Here is a 26,300-nt window from a genome sequence, read left to right on the forward strand (position 1 = left end):
GATTTTTTTCTTGAAGCTGTAGCATCAAAGCAGAAGTTTTCCACTGCCACAGCTGACTAGGAGCATGAATGTGCATGTGTGCATAGTGTTTGTATTTTGGGGTATGAGTTAAATTTTATAATTTGGACAAATCTAATCTGAAAAGAGAAATGTTTTTGAAGCTCAAGAAGAGATCCTTCCTGACTGGTACTGTCCAAAACCTAGCTAATCACTGGTCCCTGTCTGAAGTCTTGATAGCCACTGTGCACAGCTCAGACACCTGCACTGGGCCATCAGATGAAAGTCTAATTTACTTCTTCTCCTTTTTTTCCATCGGTTTTTCTGTGGGTTTTTTTTTTTTTTTTTTTTTTATTTTATCATTGAGATACTGTGTGCTGTGAATGCAGAAAGTGAGACATTTAGCAGACAAGTCAGTTGGATGCCAAATACGAAGGGCCTCCCACTTTCTACCTTGGTATTGCAGCAGTGCTTTGTTTTGCAGGACAGCTCTAGACAATTAGCGTCATCATACCCAGCATCCTCACCGTCTCCTTGCATCCAGTGTGCTATTGTCTTGGATTTACTCCAGTATATTAAATTTTTCCTTATCCTAGGGAGTCCAAAACTGGGCGCAGTACTTGGGTATGGTCTCGCAAGAGAAGGGTATTAATCACAATCATTGATCTGTTGCCTACAATCTTGCTAGGAGAGAAGTATGCTGTTAGTCTTCATCGCCATGGGGACACACTGCTGATTCAGTTCAGCTTTCTTCTCTAGGACGCCCAGGTCCTTTTCTGGAGAGCTCCTTTTCAGCCTGTTGGTTTCCAGTCTGTGCTGTTGCATGGAGTTACTGTGTACTGGCTGTGGAAATTTGCTTTTGTCATTGTTGAACTTTATGGAGTTTCTGTCAGCTTGTGTTTTCAGTCTGCCAAAGCCACTTTGAATGTCAATTCTACCCAGCTTCAAATAAGCACATAATTTGGACCAGAAATTATAACTGCATTGTAATCTAAGAACATAAAATCTTTTGTGCTGTGATGTCTAGTATTTTATCTCTGACAATGGTCATTAGAGAAAAGTACCATAAACCAAGAAAATTTAAATTTGCCTGTGCTCTCCTAATATGCTACTGTCTCTAACAAATCAGTAGTTTAGGCACCTCTTCATTTGATATTTGCATTTCGACCTTTCTCTTCAATAGCAGGAAAGGAACTGACTCCATTTTTAGTTTTTGCTGACAAACCTCCCATATCAATTCATAATCTGATGATGGATTGTGCAAAGAATTTTTTTCTGTTTGTTTTAAGCTTGCTTCTTCTAAATGTTTTTGTTATACTTCTTCATATTGAGAAACTGGAAACAGTAATCCACAGCTCAGCTTGTGCACCATTCCTACTTCTCCAGTCCCAGTCTAGTTTCCCTTTGCTCTTAGAGTAGAACTTGTTGAAATGTTTTCCTTTTGTTCTTCAATGCTTTCCTTGCAGTTTCTAACATTTGACTGGCATTTTTGACTGTTGCTGTGCAATGATCTGGTATTTTACACAACCCTATCCAGGAACTTCAACATTTCTTCCTGGAGTGGCAATAGGTAATTAACCAACATCTTGGATGAGTACTTTGAGTTACTTTTCCCATACAAGGTTTTTTGCGTTTATTGACATTGGGTTTCATCAGCTATTCTGTTGCCCCGTCACCTGTAGGATCCTTCTGCATCTCTTTGCAGTCTGTTTTACTTAAGTGTGCTCTGAGCAACCCTGCATGAAGAAGAATATGCCACAGCAAAGCCTTTACAGGCAAAAATTGATTTGACTAAAACTCACTTCATTTAAAATCATAGGCTGAAAAGATTTTTATCCTTAAACATAGCTTCTAAACCATAGATAGGTCCCCATGTACGCAGCACCTGTTTTGAGTTTTGGTTTCGTAGGGAGATGGAATGCAAAACACAGCATTTTAACTGCCACTTACCCTGTCTGTATTTCTGAAAGCTGAATGCTGAAGGCTTCTTCCTTACCTGGATTAAGCATGTTTCCAGCAACTGCTGCTGGCTTTGGGCTGCTCCTATATCATTACACAGATATCTGGTCTCTTAACATAGCACTGACTTCCAAAGCTACCCAGAGACTTGTGAGTCATCTAATGTACACCCACATATCCACAGCTGCTTCCACAGCCACAGGTGGCTGGAGCAGAGAAGCTCCTGTACACATCCCTTCCTGCAGTTCTTCTGTATTCCTGGTGGCGCAGCACATTTAGGGCAAGTCCTGGTCAATAACACTGACTTGAAATCCAGTTTGTGCTCCTGAAGTGGCCCTCAACAACCAGCTTTTATGATGCATGTTTCTTTTACTCTGTGCTGAAAAAAAAGGTTGTTATAACAGGCATCTGCTACTTTATATTAGGCTGCACACCAGCTGCAGAGCTACTTCTCTCCAGGAACTGCAGTCCTGCAAAATGTTATATACACCTACACATATACATAAGCATGTGTGTGTGTAAAATGTTATATACATGTGTATATATGTAAAATGTTATGTATAAAAAATGTTATATGCACATGTTATATGCACATAAGTGAATACTCACACTCAAAAGCGTAGTTTAAGCAAAGCAAAGGAGAAAATCTATGTGTATGGAATTAGACACATCATTTCAAAAACAGTACTTAAGTTCTTCAGTTCCCTTCATTTTAACAGGACATACAGAATGATAGAAAGTAGAAAGCATTGAACATAAAAGTGAATGATGATACTGGAATACTTTGTGTGTTCTATATGGAGCTCTTTTGCATTTATTACTTCAGATTCGCACCTGAACAATGAATTGCAAACTGCTAATACCTCCAGCTGGTTTTACGTCAGTGTTACCATTTGAAAATCATAATTTTAAAAATAGCACACATATGCCTGCAAACACTGAGTGGACACTGATGACTGGATCTTAATCTCTGCCCATTCATTTTCAATATCAAAATCCAGAAAGGTTCAGTCAATGCTGAGGAAAAAAAAACCCGACTAAATTGACAGTAGAATTAGAATTAATTTCCATGTTATCTCTACCCCTCTTTTTTAAAGTCAGTTTCCCTAAAATAACTGTGTTATATACATAAATCCTTAGTGCCTTTTGCATATCCTTCATAAAATGCTAATATGTTTTCAGGAAAATTGTATGCTTCATTCAAAAAAAAGTTATTGCCCATCTGGATAGGTTTGACAAAGTATTTAATTCTTTTCCCTTTTCACCTCAGGTTCAATGCCTCTTGCACTTTTAATTAAAAAAAATTAAAAATACCAACATTGTCCTTTCAAATATTACTTAATCTAACACTTCGCACATGAAATATGTTTTCTCTTACAGAAGTTAGATTCTACCATGGGGCATTAAAACATAACACACAGTTTTTTGTCTTGAATTAATTCATGCTTAAGCTCTGAGTTTGTATAAATTGTGCCTAGAAACCATAAGCCACCAAATGTTTGGAGTGTTAAGTATCTGGAATTTATATGGAGGTCAATGAATGTTCTAACATTCCTGTCTCTCTGAGAGAAGGATCAGGTCATCAGTTTGGAAAACTGTTATTACTTCCTGCACTTTATGCCATATTTCATATTTTTACTCTAGGTTTACATATGTGTTTATATTATATTTCATTCTCAAATTCATAAGGTGCAAAGAAAAGTGCATTGGTGAGGCTCACAGGAGGAAAAGCAAAAATACTGATTGTTTTTCTCTCATTTACTTAAAAGGCAATGCTTCTGGTATTATTCAGCAGTCTTTGGCTCGCTTTCCCCTTATAATTGTATCTGTTTCCCATTGTTAAAGATTCTTCATCCAGGCTAGTCTATTATTTCTGGAATTTGTAGAAAGGTTAGTGAGTCTCTGGAGTTGTGATTACTTTTTCTAGCTGACATTTATTGATCTCATTACTTTCATGCTCATATTTCAAAAAACTTTTTTTTACATTTTGTTACCATTTCAAAGATGACAGAAATGCTGCAGTGCTCACTGTATTAGAACTGTATATAATTAAAATTTGTACTCTGTGTTTCATCAGACATTCACTGTCAAAACCTCAGCATGTGCTGTTTACGAATTAGACTTATAATTAGAACACAAAATGATTGAAAAAATAGAGACCGAATTTCTATTTAAAACAAATATCTATTTTATTTCTGCACAGAAAACTGTGACATTTTTGGCCATAAGCAAGTTGCTAGATACCATACTATGGATGAAATCAGATGATATCCACACCTGTGCTGATGCCAGCAAGCTCATGAGACACTTAAGAACATTTTATGAGATACCATGGGGTAGGTAGGAGATGTAAAATTTTTGTGCTAGCTTTTTGTTAGGAAGTGAATTTCACCTTTTGATTTTACTGAATATTTCCTATATTACTAATTATTAACGAAATTTCATGATTACAAGAGTATTATCAATTTTCTTCAAGGTACAAAGAAATTTTGCTACTACTTGAATGGAAGTTACAGAATGCTTGAAATGTTTAAACCTACTAAGGAACAAAACTAGGCCATAATACACTCCAAGACCCCTTAGTATACTTGTCTATTTTACAGAAAGTATGTAGGTGTCAGTCTTAAAAAGAACTATTGCTTCTTAGACACCTAATAACATGAAGGACTTCTGAATTCCAGAGGATTCCAGCTGACAAATGCTACTGTCAATTTGAAATTTCTGCTGTGCCTTCCATATCTTTCTTTGTAAAGCCTTTTTAAAGGTTGTCTGCTGAAGTATTAATGCGGATAGATGATGAAATGCTGGCAACAGGTTATATACAGAACTATCAGGGTGATCTTGTGGTAGTGCATAGTAAATAATTCCATGGAAACATGAAGATCTGAGATAGCTTAGGTAGTACACTGGTTTAATGAGTATGAACATCTCAGACTCTAGTTCTGTACTGCTTTGCTGGAGACTGCTAAATCACCTCCCTGTCACTGAGGTCCCTAAAAAAATAGAATAAATTGTCACTTTGCTTCAGTGGAGAAAAAGAAAAACAGAACAGGAAATAAATTGGTATAGGTGTTGACATTTAAAGCATTTAAGTATATATTTATATATTATTCCATTAATATATGGACACCAGACACAATTATAAATATATATAATAATCCCCATGCAATATGGATACATATTTATATAAAATAATTATATAAGTATATAAAAATGCATTTTATTGCTGGCAGTTCAGCAGAACCTATATTCATTTATTTCTTCTCAAGTTATGCAAAAGAGTTGCTTTCTCCTTGTAATTTTTTTATCTAAAGTGGCTTAGTGAACCACCATACTAAGTGGCCCTCTGCCCAGGGAAAGTATCTGTAGTTACTTGTCACTTATGATCAGGATGTATAGAGTTCCTAAATTAGTGATCTTTATCCAGCTTGTGTGACATCTCACAATTCCCCCTTGACACCCTTTTCCCAAGCTGAATTCTCATTCACTTCATAAAAAAACAATGCAACTTTTTCTCTGACAAATGTAACTTGAGAGTCCTTTATAAACTGTACATGATCTTATGAAAATTAATAGGCTTCAATGGCTGAAGATGCAACCAGATTAATATATGTGCTGACAGTCTATGGGTGCCTTATGGCAATGCTAGTGCCAGACAAAAAGGGTGATACTAACTTACCAAGCTGAAATTGTCTATGGATATCATTGCAGGTGTGTATTAGCACACAGTGTGTGTAAGTATGTTCCCTGTGGCAATGTAAGATAGCAGATACTTTTGCAGATAATACTGAGAGAAAGGAGATGTCTTACTGTGAAGATGGAAAATTCTACGTGATGGAAGTTGTCTTCATCATTCCTTTGCAATGGGTGTCCTCTCCTGTTCCTAGGCTGTTTCATTATAGTTGTCCTTGGAGCACTCCTTGAGTTAAATGAGTATGAGTTGGAAAATGGATTGACAGCTGTGGTTATGTCAGTTATTGAAATTAATGTATCTGTGTCTGAAATATATGCTGCTAGCCTCTCCAGCTGTGGATATCTGTGGATATCATGGCTACCTATGGAGAGTTTAGACAATATTTTTCGTCTCTTTATATTATTTTAATGTAATTTAAAGATATCTGTTCTCCAGTTAATATTAAAGTCTGATTCCTAATAATAAAAATGCAGTAACTTTACTCACCTTTTAGATATTAAGGCCACTAGCACATACAGTGCTGACCTCAGGAGATCAGACTGATGACCATCAACAAGCAATGAAAAACATGAATCACCTCTCTTGTGGATGTTGAGCATATAATTAAAGTTTTGGTAGGATTTAGGCTAAAGAAAATGCAAAAAAACTACAAGACTTGAAATGCAAATCATATTCTTTCTAGAAAGAGATTGATGTATTAAATATTTATGCAAACATAATAAATTAGCAAGTGTATGAAAACACTGCTACACCTTCATCTCTTTCATATATCATCTTCCTGAAAGAAAGGATGCTGCTAAAACAGAATTGGCACTCTGCTATATATTTTTCATAACAGTGGCTACTTACCATTATTCTTTCTATATCCATCCTAATTTAAGTAAAGAATATAGCTAACAATAAGAAGAAACCAATGAATAGTATTTCTACATAGAAAATGGAAGATATATTTACATCATTGGACACATACTCTGGAAGCACTGAGCTCTTATTAATATAGGGTCAATGTCTTATTTCTATTACCGATCTGTGAATTTAAGTGAAGGGCATGTCCCACAACCTTCTGAAAACAGTAGATCTATTGCATATTTTAAACTGATTATGAAATTAGTGGTTTTCCCCAATACCACCTATTAGTGTTCTTCTCTAGGACTGTGGTTACACTCTTGAGTAATTCTCACAAGAATTCCAAAGGAAACATCATATTTTTTTTTAGTGATAAAGTATTACAGAGGTTCCTGAATGTCATATAAGAGATGTATCAAAGTAACATCAGAGTAGGATGAGTTATTTGAATTAGATTATTTTTCAACTATATGACTTTTTTAAAACCAGTGGTGCACAAGCCTATAAGGAAAGTAGGGCATGACTTACTGCTCTTCGCTGATGTATACAAATGCACTTGGGTTTGATCATGATAAAGACTGCTGTACTTGCTGGCTACACAAGCAAGCTGCAGACTATAAAGTGACTGTTCAGCACTTAGATGTTCCAAAAAGCTCCATCCAAAGTAGAACAGTGTCACTGATTCTGCATGGACTAAAGAATAACTTAGCCATAATGCTTTAAGTGTATAAACTTTGACAGATTCAACTTTTGGGTAATAGAAAGCTGCTTACATAAGTGATTCACAAGACGAATGTAAATACTATTTGGATTAAACGAGTCAGCCTGGGATTAAAAATGTTTGGATAAGCAGTATTATGTTTACTTCACATGGAATAAAATAGGGACAGTCTAAAATATCCTATATTAATTAATGAAATAAAGACAGATATAATGAAGATTTTACTAATACCTTTTTAATGAAAAAAATATAATTGTTATCTTTTGAGATTCAGGGAAAAAAAGAGCAGATTTGAAATTGCCATTTCACTGAAAGCAAAACAAAATGTATGCAGATCAGTTTACTTTGTATTTTTGTCTTCACTAGGATCAAACTTTATAAAATATTCTCCAAAATATATGGTTCACTGAGAAAAAAATGAAAAATTCAGATTAAAGCAGAAATGTTAACTATTTCTAATATATGGTTCTCATTTTCAAATAATTATGATTCTTTTGGGATATTAGGTGATCTATTCAAGTAGAATAACAGGACAACTAATGTAATAGTACATTTCAGGTTTGTTACATACATGAACATACCTAACAGTTCAAAGTTTCTAAAGAAACTGATTCTGTGGACCTCAAAAACTGTCATTACTGTCAGTGGAGCAGGAGTTCACTATTCATGTGAACCCAGAGGAATCAGCTGTAGCTAGGGACCAACAGAATGGAGAGGAGTTAGAGGTTGGGTGGATAAGTTAGAGGAACTGAGGGTGGAAGGACATGTAGTTTAGGCACTTATAATCCAAAGATCTGCATATATTGCCAGGGCTTGATTTACAGCTTTAAAATCTCCTTTATGTCTGAAGATAACATATACTCTAAAGCTACCAAGACTTTGCTGTTATACATCAAGAACTTCATTGTGTGTTTTCATACCTGAATTGTCTTGCCAAGATGTTGATCTCCCTCCTCCACTCCCTCCCTACAGTGAAAAAGACCACCTGTAAAAATCACATCAGTGTTAGAGTATGCTTTTACTGTAGCGTTCACTTGCATTCTTCTGCACTGGAAAACATGTTAAACTAACTCAAGTGAAGAATAATCACACTTTGAAACAGTACTCAAGCTGTGTGTCTACACACCTCTGTTCTTGTTTGATAGTGAAACTAAGATTTCTAGAGGTGTAGTGCCAGAAGATGCTTTGCACTCTTTACACTTTCTCATATCTGACGTCATGGGGAAGGATGTCTTTGTTCTTTCTAGTCACAGAAAAGGGACTTTGGAAAGCATTTTAGGACTGGGACCCTTAAGCAGATCTAGTCTGTATCCACAGTGAAGAGCGCTTAGGTTAGCAGCTGGCAAATCATGCTAACTGTAGTTTTTACCTCTACAGCAGAGAATATCAGTATAATGGACTTTGTGTGCAGGTGAAACTCATATTAGGAGTAATACTTGAATTACAATTTAGATAAAATTCTCAATGCAGACAATGTTTTACAGGTATGTCTATACAGCACTATCTAACGCTGCAAAGAAACATATGCATTAGCTCAACCATTAAAAGTAATATAACTGCATTAATATAGTTCTCTGATGCCTGATATGCAGACTACATTTATACCAGAACCAGCAGCCTTAGAGCTAGGCCGGTCATTTCATTTAGACACTGTATTGTGCAATGAGGACAATCCCTACAAAGAATATACAGAAAATTCTTCCAGATGTTTTTGGGGGGACAATAAATGCTAAGTAGTCTTTATTAATGATAAAAAAATGTGTAAACTGAGAGGATAGATGAACTGGAGAACACTTCATTTTCTAATCATCCTCTCTTAGTGACAGCTGACCTGCTTCTCCACTTCCTTGCATCTTGAAAAGCCACTAATACTTCTGCAAAGAAAGCATAATGTTCTGAAAGGTAGTATTTTACATCCACTGTGCTCCGTTGAAAATCACTTTATGAGATCTAAGGTAGTGAAGGATTGGACCCAGATGAAGCTACTAATAGTTAAGGCTCATATTTCTACATGACCTGTGATGAAAGAGAAGGAGGTGCAGCATCTCCAGAGACTTGGGGGAATGTTCAGGGAGTGATATAATTAATAACTAATCATTCCATTTGACAACTCTTAATCTCATTTTCTCAGTCTTGTGTCCTACAGATTATTTATAAGTTAGATTGGTGGTCATAGTAACTATTCCCTTGAGTTTGCAAAGTGAAGTGAGCCTAAAATGACTTCTACTTTTCACAGCAGGGTCAATTGAGCACATCATCCTCCTCAGCAGGATAAAATGAATACTGTGCAGTCTACTCTGGGGTAAATAATTTCCCTTTCATACAATCTTGGTAAATGAACTGTGGAAGACTGTAAGTTTAAGGAGGAAAGTACTGTCCCTTAGTCTACAGCAAAGCACTCACACAGTTTCAGCTTGTGCTGAACCTCCTCTGAAGGTGACAGGTCCGGTCTGTCCATGTAACTGCAACATGCAATCACATATCTCCATTGTATGCAAATGGTGAGAGTCTTATGCACCCTCTCCCTCACCTTGTAACAGAACATCAGCTCTGTGGAGCAAAGGACCTTTTCATGTCTTTTCACAACAGAAAAGGAACTGAGACCTCTGTGCAAGCTGTTGAAATGAGATGTAAATTGTCCTTCTGTTCTGAGAAACAACAGCTGCATCATAGAGAAGTAAAAAAACAACTTTGGGAAGTTCATTGCATTGCCAAAAAGGTGCTTGTCTTTACTTCCAGATACATATTCAGAGCACAGTCAGAAAGTTAAGCTGCAGACCAAAATCCAAAGTGAAGTTAATACTTTATCTTTAACAGGATCGCAGAGCAATTATTTCAGAAAGAACTTCCAGTTAAGGAAACATATATGCCAACAAGAATATATTTCAAGTAACTCACATAGCTGTGAGCTCATTTTTGCCACCAAATTAACAGTGGATAACAGTTTTTTTCTTTTTAAGTATGGCAGTATGATTTTTCAAACCTCACTTTACAGTGCAATTTCTTGCTTCAGAAAAGTCTTCCAAAGGTCTTTTGTGGGCATTGTACTGCTCCCAGGCTTCAAAGCCTGATCTGTACTGATCCATGGGACTGTTTAATCTATGATCCACAACACCCTTTGTCAAGGAGTCCCACAGCTCAACCACACATTACGCAAAGAGCCAAGTCCTTTTATTTATTTCACACCTTGATATTAGCAGCTTAATTTGACCCCCACCTAACAGTTTTTTACATTGCAAAACATTGTATGATGGTTAACATAAGGATGATCTTAATACATTACTTCCAGGTTTGTTTATTCCAAATTCAGATGTGTTCTGTTTTCTTTATAACACTGTATATTTATTAATAAATACATAAAATATATTTATTTGTATATATGTATATATATAAACATAATAAAATTTAATATTTCATGTGAAACACTGTATACTAGGACTGCACAATGCTATTTTACATATACAGTCAAAAAATGACACTCGAATTGTCATGACCTTTTTATCTATATAGTTTATTGGATTGTGTGAGATTTTCCTTTTATTTACATTAGATTCATAGAAAGATAGCTCGAGAGGCTAAAGTTAGAAGGATTGTGGCTTATCAGTTTCAGTCACCAAATATCTGAAAGCATATTGTTTTACAGGATTAAATGAAAAAACTGAAACAATTCTTATCTGCAGTTTAAAGCAATCTACTTCGAAGAAATGAATGATCTGCAGGTGACTACGAAGGCCGTGTGATTTATTGATTTATTTTTATCGACTTAGCAAGCAGTAGAGCAGAGACAATACTTGTGACCTGAAGAGAAGAAGCTGAGTCTGCACAGGCGGGTCCGAGGTACATCACGCCTCTGTCTTGCAGAAGGGGAGAACACTCTACCATGTTCCAGCTATTTAGTGGTGGAAGATTTTCATACCTGCGTTAATCATTTAGGTCGTAAATGACACCACGCACCTAAAATCACGAGCTTTCGGGGGGACGATGGAGACAAACGCAGCCACAAGCCGGGGGTGTCCAGGCAGCCCGGACAGCTGCGCGCAGCCCCGCCGCAGTCCCGGGCCGGTCTCCGCTCCCAGCCGTCAGCGGGCACAGGCGCAGCGGTGCTTCCCCTCACCCCGTCTGGCTGCGGAGGGTCGGGGCGAGGGCCAGCCCGCGGGACAGCGGAAGGGAAGGGGGTAGAGTGGAGGGGATGCGAGGGACAGGTGGAAGCGCAGCCAGAGGCAGGCAGGTAAGGGACGTTACCTGTCAACACCGAAGGCGGGAAAGTTGGGCGAAGCGGACGAGGAGGGGGTCAGCACGCCCTGCCTCTTTCTCCGGCCCGCTCCGCCCGAGGTTGCCGGCGGCGGCCGCCCCTTCTCCCCGCAGGGTGAGGGACCAGGTCCTCCTCCCCGCCGCCGCCCCCGCTCCGGCCCTACCCCTCCTCCGCCCCCTCGCACCGCCTCCCCCCCCCCCGCAAGCGGAGGTGAGCGAGGCGCGGCGCCGACTGCGGCGGCACGGCAGGAGTGGAGTGGGGCGGCGAGGACCCTGCGCGGCGCTCGTCGGCATCCACCACCCAGCCCGGCCCACGGGAGAGCCATGGGGAGCAGCCGCCGCTCCAGCTGCCGCGGAGAAACTCCCCTCCGGATGTCGGGTGCCGGTGGCCTGGTCTGAAGAGGAGGAAGAGGAGGAGAAGGAGGAGAGAGAGAGGAAGGGAAGGGAAGGGGCCGTAGCAGCGGCGGACTGTGCAAGTTGTGCTCTGCCCTTCTTCTCGCCGGCCCGTCTCCCACCCGCGGAGCAGCATGCGGACTGGCCTCCGCGCTCCGTCAGATGTGCTCTGGCTGCCGCCGCTGCTGCCGCCTTCAGTGCATCCTGCTGCTGGCAGCGCTCACCCGGGCGCTGGATGAGACGGGAGCGGGGAGATCGCTGCTGCGGTTCCGCCCGCTCCTTCATGCGGGCTTCTGCTCCGGCGGGGCCAGCACCGCCGCCGCCGCGGAGGAGCCGGGCTGCCCTACCTCCCCGCGCCCGCCCGCCCGGGGCGCCCGCATGGCGTGCTACCTGGTCATCAGCTCCCGGCACCTCAGCAACGGGCACTACCGCGGCATCAAAGGCGTCTTCAGGGGACCGCTCTGCAAGAAGGGCGCTCGCTCGCCGGTAACTGCCACCTCCTCGCTCCCTCCCTCACTTGCCCCCCGCACGGTAGGAGCGGTGCGGGCGGATGCCCACGCGGCGGGGCGGCCGGCGCGGCTGCGGGGGGCGCGGTGCGTGGGCTCCGGCTCGGTCCCGCTCTGCGGGGCGGCCGCGTGGGCGCTGCCTCGCCGGGCGGCTCGAAAAAGTTTCTCCGTCGGCGGCTGCCGGCGTGTGGCCGCGGGGACGGGGCTGGGGGCGGTGCTGGCGCTCCGCGGTGGGGCGGGGGGGTTGCCGCTTAGCTGGGGCTATCCGTGGACCGCGGCTGGGGCTCGTGCCCGCGGAGAGGTTAATTTCTGACGCTTTGCAGGGAAGTTGGAGGCTGGTAGAGGGGAAGGCGCTGTGTCGGCTCCAGGTGTCGCGGTTTAGTACCTTGTCCAAGGTTTTGACGCGGCGGAGGAGGGAAGCGATCATCCTTCTGGTTTCGCCTGCAAAAAAAATGCACTTGCGAGTTTGTCTGCGGCGTGTTGTGAACTACCTGTCGAGACCGACATCTAGGCAGAACACGCGTGAAGTTTGGGGCGGTCCTGCGGCGTCTGCAGATCCGTTGAGCTACTGTAGACGGTCTTCGTGAGTCGCTAAAGGCGTTTCGGAGGGGCAGGTGGTTGTCCTGGGCTGCGTGGCGGGTTCTCCACCGAGCCCCCGCCGCCGGGGCGAGGGGCAGTGGGGTGCCGGGAGAGCCGCCGTGAGGAGGGCGCCCGGGTGCCGCCGAAGCCGCGCTGCCTTTCCTCCGCCTCTCCGCGGTGTCACTGGTATCGCAACCGCGTCCGTAGTCTCGACTGGACTTTCCCTGTCACTGTGCCCGGTCTCAGAATGTGACATATGGAGGGGAACGGACCTGCCACCCACCTGTACCGGCACCAGTACCGGGGGCACCTTGAAACCACGGTGGGACTTTGGCAGTGCCGTGTTATGCCGCGTAGCACACCTGCACTCTAAATACCTTTAGGAAACGATTCTGTTTCTTGACTTTCAGTGACAGAAAGTGACAAATATTTCATTACACTTTCAAAATCTCTTCTTTGTTGGGCACCAGAACTCTGATAGCACCTGCGGGTTCTTCCCTTGTGCTGCTGTATCTGTCGTGAGCAATATAATACAACTGTGCCGCAGGTATCATCGATTAGACAGTGGCCAAGCTGTGTTTGTGTTCTCTGACCCGTGGAGCTGATCCACCTGTGTGCGTGGAACCTCCCGAAATGCAGGAGACGTTAACTGTACAAAATTAGATCCAAAGGAAAAGATGTTAAAGATCTAAAATGGGAACAGTCTTAATTGTAAAAACTTTTTATTTAGTAGAACTTTAACAACTGATGTTCAAGTCAAGTAGTGTCAGAAATAAAAGAATATAATGCCCTGCAAATAGCATTACACTCCAAATCCTTCACTTCCCAATTTCTTTCCCTTTCTTTCTGACTACCTGCATAGGAGTATGCACACCACTCCTCTCAGTCTAAATACTTAATGAAATAAAATTGTCTGACTTCACTAGCAAACCATCATTTTAAACATAGTCCTGTTACCTGGTGGGAGTAATTTTTGTTCATATGCAGGTAACAGAGAAGAAGACCAAAAAAATTGTATTGATGTTTCTTATTACTTAAAGATGCATTTTTTAAAAAGGGTTTTGCTTTACATTGAAGCATCTTAGTTCTAAGCCAACTATCTGGGGTTTAGTGGAAAAGGAAAAAAATTACAAAATTGAAGATAAACTCAAATCTCTTTCACTATGTAGAAACATTCTTTCATGTGAGCTTTCCGGAGTTTGAAAAAAGTAGCAAGAGCACTTTGTATTGCTTTTTGCTAAGACAGAACTACTTGTTTCTGAGATTCATATGACCAGGAGTTGGTATGCTTTATATGTTTCAGGACCATTTCTATAAAAAGGACTGAATTTTAGCAATCCTTAGCTTTCATTCCAAATTCTTGAGGGAAAACTTTCATTTGTCTACACACATTTCTTTTTCTTTTTTCTTTCTTCTTTTCTTTATTTTTGCCTTTTTTAGTGGCTACTCTTTGCCGCTAGTCAGGCTTTTGAGGTCATAGGCTGAGCCCTGTGGAGAGGGAGTATTGGGCAGCTCATGGGGGTAAAGGTGCTTGATAATGTTTAATGCTGGGTAATTTTAGCTCTATAACTCTTTTATATGTTTGATATTTAGGGTTTACTACTGGTTTATATATGCTATTTTCCTATTTTGATACAGCACTCCAGACTTTAGGAGATAAATAAGGGATGCTTAGTTGACAAAGAGGATAATAGTTTGCTATTAAATACTGAAAGCAGTGAGTAATCTGTATGTGCCTACAACTTTATAACTTTCCAGATGATATCTTTTTTGCCTATCAGTGTGCATAAAGTTGGGAACAGTGAACAGCAGACAACACCATCCTGATACATTTTTGCATTGTGGATGTGGGAGTCATGCATATTGAGATTTCGTATTGACTGAGGTAGTAGAATTGTTTTAAGCATGAAAAATACCCCGCACAATGCAAACAAACTCTCCAACTCTTGAGTTAAACTTGGGACCACTTCTTATGCATCAGAGGGAAGTCTTAAGCAAGTGGCCTTTATTTGTATTTCCTGTGCTGTGCTTTTATTTAATACCTCCTGATTATAACTTTGAAAGGTACAAGTTATGTCTTGCAGTCTTTTAAAATGCTGAATTGGAAGCAGCCTTGAAGATTCAATTTTATAGTTTGTATCATTAAACAATCTTATATTTTTACACTATGAGTGATCTTATGCATGAGCCTACACGGTCTTTAATGGATAACATGTACCTTTCTATATTTAAAATGTTCTGTATTAACAGACCATGAAATGTCAGTAGACTTAAGGCTATGCTTTAAGAAATGAGAACAGTGGTGAATATTTTAAATACCTTTATCAAATTTCATGGCTATATGAACAAGGATTTTTTCAGTCTTGGTGTTTGTGTAGTAGTTATTTAGCATACTTCATTGTTACTGTGCCACAAAGAATTCTGATCTTTCTTCCTGGTATGCAGAGAGACCTTTAGCTGCAGCAGTACTAAGGAAAACAAGATATGGAGGACTAAAAAGGTAGTGCATTTTGTGCGTGTCAGTGTGTAGCGACATGGTCATAAAATCTTTTAAAAATTCTACTTTCCTTTGCCCACTTTCGCAAATTGGAAAGGGACTTTAGCTATGAATATAGTGAAGCTGGCCTCTGAAGTTGTGGTAATGAATTCAGAAAGAGTGGAATTAGAAGCAGTGAATCCTGTATCAATGGAGTTGTGATGGAGTTGCACAGGAAGGAAATGCTGAATTTGAACATGATGCCAACATTACTAAGGATAATGGACAGTAAGCTGAAGAAGGTAGCTGCTTACTTTAGAGACTTAATTCTGTGCTTTGAGTTTTTATATTTTATTTGAAAAGTTATATTCATGAACATATTATGAGCAAATTTTCTGTCTCTGAAAATTTCTATTTAAGGAAATGAATTATGATACAGAGATATTACTTACACCTCAGTTGGATGATATTGTCTACAGGATTTCTGAGTCCTGAATAGATTACATTGATTGGTGTAGTGGTTTTACTTTTTGCAGTCATGGTAGGTCTGCTGTAATATACACCTGAAGCCCAACCTACTCAGAGGTTTACTGCCATGGTTCACAAGCCTAGCGAAGCTGACACAGAAAAGGACTCTGCTGTGAAACTTTCAAAGAAACTCTTCCAGGATACAGCAGAAAATGGTACCGGGAATTCAGCAGGTGGCCCCCTTGCTTCTGAATAATTTCTGAGCAAAAGATGTTATTAGGGTGCACTGTTCTGCTTGTGGCTTTTTAAGATAAGATATAAACAGAGTCCCGCTTACTACTTGGTATTTAAAGATCCCTTTGTATTTTGAAGGAAATAGAAGGCTCAGAAGACCCAGTGCCTTAGCCAATTTCTGAGTCGGCTAATTTTTTTTCTTCCATTGTTCCCTGCAGCTTCAGATGAATACGGTATTTTTCATGTACTTCTCTAAGGTGTTTTCTAATAAGGCTGTCAAGCAAGTGCTCCGTTGCACTTAGTGCTTGCCTAAGTTCTTTATGATGTGGGGTGTGGAAAAGGCGTCTTGTCTGTTATGGAGAGCTACCTTTTAAAAAGCACAGCTCTCATCCCATGTCCAGAGGCTCCAGTAGTTCTAATTAAGTAGAGGTACTTGGAAATAATGACTGTTTAGTTGATACTGAGCCACAAGCAAGCTGTTTCAGCACTAATGCAAATATAACCAGGTCTGAGTAGCACCTTAGCACTCTCTGTAGCAGATAACAACGCTAGGCACGTGGAAACTTCTTTGAAAACTTAAGTGAGCCTGAGGACCGAATGACTCTAAATAGAGAACAGGAGGGGCACGACATGGGCAGCTCTCTCCATCTGCCTGAATTTAATTGGGAAACACTAGCACAACCAAGTCTACCACAAAGAATGACAGTGTTGTGTTTGCCACCAGAGGGGAGAGACATGTGCCAAGCACAGTTGTCAGAAAGCAATTTAAAGGCTAGACATGCTGGATGTGTACTGTGTGAAATATGGTCTAGGTGGCAGCAGGTTAAAAGGAGCATCCACCGTATATCTGTGGTTAGCTGGAAGACCAAATAACTTGTGGGTTTCTGACTATAAACAAGTCATCCTTCAGTACTGTGACTGTACCCTCAACAGCACTGAAAGCAGAGAGGAAGGGTATGCTCTAGGCATTACCAAGGAAAATGCACGAAATGTGAAATTTAAGCAAAGAAATATAGTATAAAGGGACCGATAATGAGTGAGCAGCTCTAATAAACAGTCCTTCTACAAAAGGAAAGGGGGAAAAAGAATTCCCAACTGTACTGACAAAATCTTGTAGAAAGAAAAAAAAAGGAGAAATAGTAAAGAAAATGGTACTTCACTTTTCTGTGCCAAAAAGTCTCTGGCAGCTGCCTCCAGCAGAAGTGGCTGCCTGCCAGGGGGGATCCTGTGTGCTCTTCTGAAAGCGTGGAGCTGGCTTATCAAGGTATCTGCATTAAACAAACCAAGGCAGGCACTCCTGCTTAACTATTTCTGATCTCATTGATTCCTGGCAATTTGTGTCTCAGAGTGGGCTGAGTGTGTTCCCTACCAACCCTACTGCTCCACTGTGCTGGAGAATATGAGCATTCCTGGAGCCCACACTCTACCTTATGGTGACATTATTTCCTGAGTTCATGGTTCTGTTACAATACTTTCTGTGCAATTCTGCAACACGTGAAAGAGAGAAAGAACTTTCAGAAAACAGGAATGTTCTTTTTGTCACATGTAGCCTTGCTGCTCATGCCTTGTATTAAATCCGTTTTTGTGGAATGTATCACTTCTGAGCATATTTTGATCCCAATTCAGTGAGTGGGTAGCACTTTGTATATAGCATTGCAATTAAATTTAATCATCTTCAACCAGTTTCTGCTGGGGCCATTTCCTTCATCCACAATTAGCAGTAATGTTAAACAGGTGCTTTATGTCTGAGAGTGCCTTTCCAGCATTCTAATATTTTTATTGGTCCCTCAATTGAGTTCTTAAAACCAGATCGATTTATCTGTTATTTTTCATGTGGCAATGCTTGTTTGTTCATTAGTTTCGGAGTTATTGCTGTTACATCCATTTGCATTCTCACTTTCAGTTTATATGCCTTTTACTCATCTAGAGCACAGCAGTTTAGTGGGCATTTTTCATTTTTTTTTTTTTTTTAATCTGTGCTGCGTACAAGTTTGAAAATGAATGTAGAGACCTAGTGTTTGTGAAACAGGTGCTCCCTTGGATGGTGGGTTGAGGTGTTAACCATTCTCTAGGCCTTAGAGATTTTCTCTGCCTGATCCTATCCTGTTTTCTGGAGTCCTGCCCCCATGTGCTGTCCATGGTAAGTGCTCGCTGGGCTTTGCTGGAGAGGATGCTCCAGCTCCTTTCTCCATCTAAATGAATGTTTTGTTTTGACCATTAACAACTAAATTAACTGAATAACTTTTGTTTATGCAAATACTTTAATGTGAGATTAGATTCCTTGAAAAAAAACTGTGTTCAAAAGAATTTCATTGTCTGAATCAAGTTATTCCCTCTAAAAAGGGTTTGCAAAAGCTCCCTGTAAGACATATCTAAATGGAGAAGGAAAACAAAGCTTTTAAAGACTGGCCAAAATGTATGCATTTTTCCCTACTTGGGTTTCCCTAGGGGACTGTATAGCCTTTCACTACAAGGCTTGGGGTTTTTAGTGTTTTTCTTTTTTTTTTTTTAGTTTAGTTTTTTTTTGCGTTTAATATGAAAAAACTTTGTTAAGTCTTTTTACTACTGCACAACTGATCCCTTTAGAAGACTGAAGTCATCATTACCTGCAAATGTAATTTTTCTCACTTGTCGTGCGGAAAATATAGACTTTTCCGTTGAAAAAAAATAGAAATTAGAAAAGTTTTTATCTTCTGCTGAAACACTGTTATTTTAAAATACCACAGAGGTACACTGTGGAAGATTTAGTTTTACTGCTTTATTTGTCTGTCCATCTGTATAAGCTTGACTTCTTACGTGGACATACTTTTCGTAATGCCTTCAAGATCTTCACTCTGAAAGACAGAGCATCACATTTGTTACAACACAGAGCAGAAGCTGCAAACATTCTTTTAGAACTCAAGAGTTAAGAGTGGAAGTTTTGTACACCTATAACAAAAAAAAATATCTTGGATTAGAGATTATTTGTATAAAAGGTCAAATTAAGTTTATTACAAGGTCAAATTAATGTCAAAGAGAAGTGCAGATGCATGCATGAACCTGCAGGAACCGGAATTCACAACATAACACACAGTACCATTAAAATCTAGTTTGACCCTCCAAGGAATTAAGCAGTCTTCACTGGAGAATAAGTCATTTTGCAAATATATGTGCACGCAGAAGTCTATGCACATAAACATTTCTGAATAGCAATTAGAAGATCCTTTAAAAGAACTTTTTAGCATTCACATTGACAGTTGTAAGCACTGTTTTGTGAAGATTCAACCTGCTCCTCTGTTGGCCTTTGAACCTTCAAAACTCTGAATGAACAGTATTAAAATGACTTGATTTATGATGATAATCTGCATAGGTGATACCAGAGGCAGATATCTAGGGTTCTGCATTTCTGTGTTTTATGTGGGCACATATCACTGCTTGTCTTGTACAATCAGCTACAGCGCATGAGTAGCAAGATTTTCATGGGGTATGTACAGATTCCTGAAAATGCTGTTCACTGTGCAGAATGTATTGTTCTGTACCCAGTGGGAAGACACTCTAATGATAGCTTTTTTTTTTTTTAAGGCTAAATTTATGTGCATACTGGATAAGATGTAAACATCATCATCATCAAAATTTTGTCCCAGTTTCATAGTTATGCATAACGATAATTGGCAAGCTGGTTCAAGTAAAATAGAACTATTGCTGCAAGATTGTGTGCAGCTCTGAAACAATCCATACATTAATCAACTCTAATTGATATCAATTTTTCAATTGATGTTTTCCCTGGAACACATTCTAAAACAGATTTAGTGCTTTTGTGTCAACAGAAATATTCTCTCTATATTCTGCTCAGACTGAGAGCTGTATTTGGGGTCATTGAGGAGATTCTCAGTTGTAATCAGCTGTAAATCTGCAGCCTGAATTTCCAACTCAGACTGTAACATGAGAAAGGCTTTTGAAACTGGATTAGAAAGTGTGAAAACAGAACTCCCTAAAATACACCCTTTGATAGCAAAATAGGTGGTAGATTAGATTTTAGGGTTAAAATTGTAAATTAAATCTGAATACTGTGATCAGAAGGTCTGCTAGAAATGAAAATTCTTTCTTAAGGTGTTTTGAGCTTTTTTTTTTTCCAAAGAAAAGTTTTCGTATTCAGATTTTAATAAATCTAATTTTAGTAGCTTTTGTGGGTTTCAGAAGTTATCAGTACAAATTATTTGTCTATACTAATCTTCATTTTTCTGTGCTAAACATTACATCTTCAGTGTAAGTACGACTTTCTGTGAGGTGTGTAAAACTCTGAACATGGACTTTATTGGGAGATCTAACAAGAAGCAGAATGTGTATATTTATGCCACCCTATGGTAGACGCTGAAAAATCAAATTATAATCTTGATATTTTGAGCCTACTCTTGTCTGTGTTTGCAAGAAGCTTCTGGTGATGCATTACAGGTGTAGGAACAAAAAATCCAGGATTCCCACAGGCCATGTGGCTACAGGTCTGTGCCAAACAGCAGCTGAGAGGTGTACCCATCATCTCAGCAAAGACTGAGATGCCTTCCTAGTGGCAGACTGAGTGGCTGCCTGGTCCAATGGGCAACAGATCAGAAATTGTCGCATAGCTATTGAGGACTAGTTCAGAAAATGAAACTAAAAAACGCAGTCATGTAGGTCCCCATAGAGCAAAAGTAAAAAACTCCCAATGTGATGTGTATGCAAGTAGTTTGTGCATACCAAGTAATAAATACACATCCCGTAAATGTCACTGAATATATATTCAGGTTCTCCTGGCTGTCTGAATGCTTAACTGCCGTCCTTATAAGGCCTTGCTACTGCTCTTCCTGTGTAGAAGTCTAAGGTTGTTATGTTGTATGCATCTACATGAATAGACACTAGCATTTCCTTTCTTTAGTGTTTTGGTGTGCACTTACTTCACCTTAAAGAGAAGATAGCAAAACCCATGTGAAAAAAAATTAAGTGGGAGAAATGAAGAAAGGTTGGTACTATATACAAAGATTTCAAATTTTCTTTGGAATGATAAATATATCCTTGGCTATTAAGTGTGGAAAAGAGGTAATGTAAGAAACAATGTTGAAGATACTGATCACTCAGAAAATAAACATCACTTTTTCAAAGTTCCGTTTCTGGGAGTGAGTGATAAATTTTTGTGATTACTAATAATCAATGAAAAAATCACAGATATGTGCTTTTTGATGCAGGTGTTGTATGCTCTAAAACAAATTACATTGAAATAAGTGTTGCATTTGTAAACCTCCTGATTTTATATTTTGCTCATCTTCTGCTGAAGACCTGTTTATAACCAGTGTATTGTATACCATGTGGAACAGGAGTTTTTTATTGTGTATGTATACTCTACAATATATATGTTTTATTGCTTAACATTATAATAAGCATCTTTTAGATGTTAAACTGCAGAACGTATAGATGCAATATTGTGGTTGTTTATCTCAGAAGTAAACCTTCCCCTCAAAATAAAGAAAAAATAGTCTTCAAATTTATTACCTAGAAGACATGTCTTATTTGAGAATGATAACACTTGGTGGAGAAAGATACGCCTTTCATTTTGTCTAGGTTAATAAATCTGTGCAGCACAGGTTTAGAGCTGCCTTATTATTGGGGAACAAGTTTTCATTCTGTGAAGTTAAAAAAAAAGCATTGACAGCACTGGGCTTTTTTATTATATAACGCAGATATGATGACTGAAATAGAGGGTTATATCCATGTGTCATGTTATGACTTCTAATGGGGAAAGGATAGTAGAGCAAATAGATTTGGATTGGGTTTTTGTGGTTTTTTTGTTTGTTTGTTTGGAAGGTTTTTGGTTGATTTTTTTTTTGTTTGTTTTTTTTTTTTAACAGCTGTCTGCCAGCCTTGGTTCATAATGTTATTTTTTTGCCTTAAAGAATCATTGACGTTGTAGGTGATTGAATTTGATATCTGTAGGTTGTGGAATCAGCCTTTAAATATTTATGTTGCTTTGCATACTTGACAGCTTTCATCAGTAAAGATCATTATAAACAGTAAAATGGAAGAAATTTAAAAAATTCCTATCCTTGAAAGGGATTTAAACAAGTTTACAAAATGAATTAACAGAGCCTGCATAATCTTCACAATCAATAAAAACCAAAAGCAGAGACATGTGCTTAAAATCCACAGCAAAAATATTTTGTTTCCACTGTGTATTCTTGAAGACTCACTTCTTAAGGTATAGCAAATGAGACTTACTCAATATGTACACCTAGAAATATTCCAGTAGAAAAACAGTTTTCAAGGCCTTTCTTTTTAAATCTGGAGTTCGTCAGTAAACTTCAGTAATAGGGACCTTGAATACCTTTTCCCTCTACCCAAATACAGCTCCTTATGCCATTTCCCAACATGCATCCTGCAGTAATATTATTTTCCTGATGATGTGACTAGCAGTGTCTGAAGAATAAAGTTATGATTTGAAAAAGTGCTTGAAATATGTATTTTTAGAAACTCTTTTAGCTGCTGTGACTTATCATTGTACCAAGCAATACAATAACCTTGGATAATTAATAAAAATAAATCTAGAACTTACCAACACCCCAAACTATGTCCCCAAACATAGAAAAATAATCAGAGTTAGAAGGTGAGATCGTGATGAATGTGGTGAATCACTGAGAGCTTTTCTTCCTATGTCTGTTCAGGTAAAGTTCAGTTCTTGACCTTCTACTTGCCTGAGAGCCATTATAGAAATCCTAATTGGCTTCCTGATGGCCTCTTAAGAGTAATAACTGATTAAGTAATTGTAGCACCTTATGCTGAAGTGTTTTAAATACATAAAGTCTTCTGAGCTGTCTCCCTACAAAGAAAGGCATGGCTGCTCAACTTATATATTACAAAAGAAACTCATGCTTTCTATCATCACTATGTGTTTATCTATGTTTAGACTTCTAACCTCTGGCTAATAAGGATGGTGACTGCAGGCATTAGACAGCTTTAAAAAGATTGACGCTTTTGATTACAGCATACTATAGGATAAATTGTAGGGTTCAAATCTCTCACAGAGTTAAAAAGGATATGTGGTATCTGAAGAAACATAAAGGTGTCAATTTTCTACTTGATGGTACTAACATATTTTGATAAGATCTGCATATTAATAATGAGCCCTCAGGTACAGTGATTGTGTGCAATTGTACACTGTACTTCACAGTGAGGAGAACAAACAATAAAAATGTGAATCCTTGTCTCTGCTCTGAAGGACGGTGAACAAAGACTTGTAGGCGTTAGGGCTTGCAGGTGTGGAGAGGATTTGGTTTTCAGAAGTGACTGGCAAGAGGAATGAAAGTGGGATAGTAAATGTTAACAAAGAGGTTAATTGCAAAGTAAATGAGTTTGCTCTAGAGAGCGCTGATCCTCAAAGGCAGTGTGTGCATTAGTAAACAACACCAGGGAATGTGCCAGGCATTGGAGCTTAATCAGCTAAACTATGAAATTGTGAGCATTGTTTCCAGTATGCTTGTGATGTTGAACAAGAAGCACTGTCCCTGACAGTGGAGAGGGTTTGGGAACTAGGATAGGACAGAAACATTACCAGCATGCAGTTTCAGTTCCAAGAGGGTTTAACGGCACTGACATGAGCTGCTCAGTAAAGGCAGGTAAAAGCCTCCCTTCTTTTTTTTATCTGGCTTTGAAATCCTTCCCCTATATGGAGCTGCAAACCAGCTACAGGGCACATTGTCCAGATGCTGTTTTTCCCAAAACTATAATTGGGCATTGAGAAAATGATGGGTGCTGTAAGTCAAAATTGTGGTGGGAAGCATTGTAAAAAACCAGTGCTGATGGTTGTGTACTAGTGCTTGAGCCAACGTCCTGGCTCTGTTTGCTTACTAGAGTGAGTGTAGCCTGGGCTCCAGCTCCATTAAGCTGTGCAGAAGATAGGACTGTATGTTGGAGTGTTGGGACATCTGAAGATTGAAGGCTAGTGGCTGGATCTCCTGACAGCAGTGTGGTGTTTGGATCTGACGGAGTGGCTGGATTTTCTCACAAATCCCACTACAAATCTGTCTTGTGCTCCTGACAGGAGGATTCCCAGTAAATGTGATATGCATATGCTGACTGAATGAGAGAAAGTTCAGCTTAACCACTCATGCAACAAACATCAAAGATAAAGAGCAGATGAGAGGATATTGGTGAATCATAATGAGCTTCTTGGAGTACTTTCTGTAGTTTCTTCAAGCATCCTTAAAATTCACAGGGAGAAGTGCACAGTGACTGACTGTTCAGGGCAGGATTATAGCTCGTGTAAATCAATCTGTTTAACTGATTGAATTTTCAAAGGCTGTTTTATGCCAGCATGGATCTGGTCCTCAGATTTTATTTAGATTTTGTTTAGTTAGTAATCTGGCTAAAGTTAGTGAATACTGGTTATAAGGTCCTCCAAGGTTAAGGCATCACTGTGATTCAGTCACAGAATTTCAATTCGAAGGAAAATGCAACTATGCTCCAAAAATGAAACCTTGTATATTTTTGCTGGACTCTGTACAGTGACTGTCTTTTCTGTACTACTGAAACACAAACAATGCTGGTTAATTGCAAACCGTGCTGCTATAGCACAGGTATTCAAGCAGTCAGCATAACACCTTTCTTTTTATGGAGCATGTTCCCTGAGAGCACACACAAGAGTTTGACTCACAACTTCCTTCCACATTCCTTATCCTCATGGCAGGTAGGTGTTCATTAAGAAGGATAAGTACAGGTTATTCACTGTGGGATGGTGTTATAGTAGACATTTTAGAGGTTCATCATACTAACATCGAGGCCACTTACTTTTAGGATCCAAATTTCTGGTTGGAATAAATCAGATCTTAGTAAAAGACGCACATAAATCACTTTTTAATCGTTCCAAAAGAGAAAAAGCTCGACAGAAGTCAGTTGAAACTTTTGCTGGATTATAAATGCAGAGCAGTGCATTTTTTAAATGTGAATTACTGATCAGACAATATCTCAATATTAATATTATTCACTAACCTGGTATCATCAATATCTGAATATTAAGCTAGTATCCCATTATCTGCTGTTTCAGTTTCTTTGCATAAGTGACTAGGCCAGTAAAGAGCAGCTGTTTACCTCATGAAGTGATTAGTTTCTTATGGAGGACAAGTGTCATTTTCAGGTTTAATTTGAAATCTAATGCATTATACTTTATTAACAATATAAGATGGATTTTCTGCATTTTTATGTTTAGCTGCCCTATTAGGGATTTCTGTTTGTTTTTTTTCCTCTTAATTACGGTGTTGCCACGCCGTTAATTTCCTCTAACATAATATGTACCAGAAACTTGCCAAGTCATTATCTGTAAGGCTGCTTGAGGAGGAATCCTACTCTTTAATGACTTTAGTGGGACGCTGCCCTCAGGTAAAATAGGAGGGCTGGCACTTATTTCTACATAAGATATCTCTCTTCGCAAGAGTAGAGTCACTGTGCAGTTTCTGTCCTGCAGCTGAGTGCACACAAGTGATGCTGTGGGAATCCGTGTGACTGCAGAGCACTGAGTGGCAGAAAGCTTTTGATTTTGGTGCTTTGCTGAACAAAAGGGATTTACTTTTGGGACATCTTGCTACTTCGTGTTGTTGATTCCACTATTAAGCAAGTGAGAGATAGAGTTATCTTGCTTTATTACCTGAAGCTGGTAAATATTTCTGTTGTGATACTAAGTGATGATCTGATGAGTCTGGAAAATTACAATGACGAAATGGAGCCTGGGAAAAACACATCTGTGGATATGCCAGAGATTTTGTGAGACTGTTTCAGTTTCTCTAACTGGGGTGGATTTATATGATAGCTTTCTGCTGGCCCATCTCTTGGTATATCTGCTAGCAGAGCTACGTTCCATGCACTGTGGTATCTGGAGTCAGTGCTCTCTGCCTCTGTCCAGATATTCAGGAGGAAACTTGCAGGAGAACATGGAAGATGGAATGGTAAAGTTGCTCATCCTGCCAGAGATGTACTTGGAGTTCATCGTGGTTCAGCAGGCAGGGGTTAATGTGGAGAACTGCCTTGGGAAGGTGAAAGGCACAGGAAAAAAAGGGGAAGCAAACTATAGGAAAACACATTTTTATTTTCCATTTGTTTTGCTTTCATCTGATAGCATGCTAGAGAAAAGGTATTCATCCATGGCCAAAGGTCTGCAACATGACAGTAGATCTAAAATAA

General features: G+C 39.5%; 1 protein-coding gene and 1 long non-coding RNA gene across 3 annotated transcripts in view; one reads left to right on the top strand and one right to left on the bottom strand.

Moving 5' to 3' along the window:
• Positions 1-4,482: 4,482 nt before the first annotated feature.
• Positions 4,483-11,578, bottom strand: LOC113968292. The gene is made up of 4 exons (XR_003534472.1): positions 11,460-11,578; positions 8,138-8,202; positions 5,767-5,875; positions 4,483-4,949 (listed from the first exon to the last, which is right to left on the bottom strand). It is a non-coding gene; the product is annotated as an uncharacterized LOC113968292 (long non-coding RNA).
• A 426-nt stretch (positions 11,579-12,004) lies between these two features.
• Positions 12,005-26,300, top strand: part of ZNF804B (zinc finger protein 804B) — a 241,376-nt gene continuing 227,080 nt past the window's right edge. The window contains exon 1 of one of the 2 annotated variants that reach the window (XM_027684731.1): positions 12,005-12,392. In XM_027684731.1, coding sequence (XP_027540532.1) covers positions 12,024-12,392 — 369 coding nt within the window. In that variant the 5' untranslated portion in view covers positions 12,005-12,023. The remainder of the gene's footprint in view (positions 12,393-26,300) is intronic. The other variant, XM_027684732.1, reaches the window with a different exon arrangement.

This window comes from Neopelma chrysocephalum, unplaced genomic scaffold, assembly GCF_003984885.1.
Source record: "Neopelma chrysocephalum unplaced genomic scaffold, ASM398488v2 Primary Assembly neopelma1_67, whole genome shotgun sequence".
In the NCBI taxonomy this organism is placed as follows: domain Eukaryota; kingdom Metazoa; phylum Chordata; class Aves; order Passeriformes; family Pipridae; genus Neopelma; species Neopelma chrysocephalum.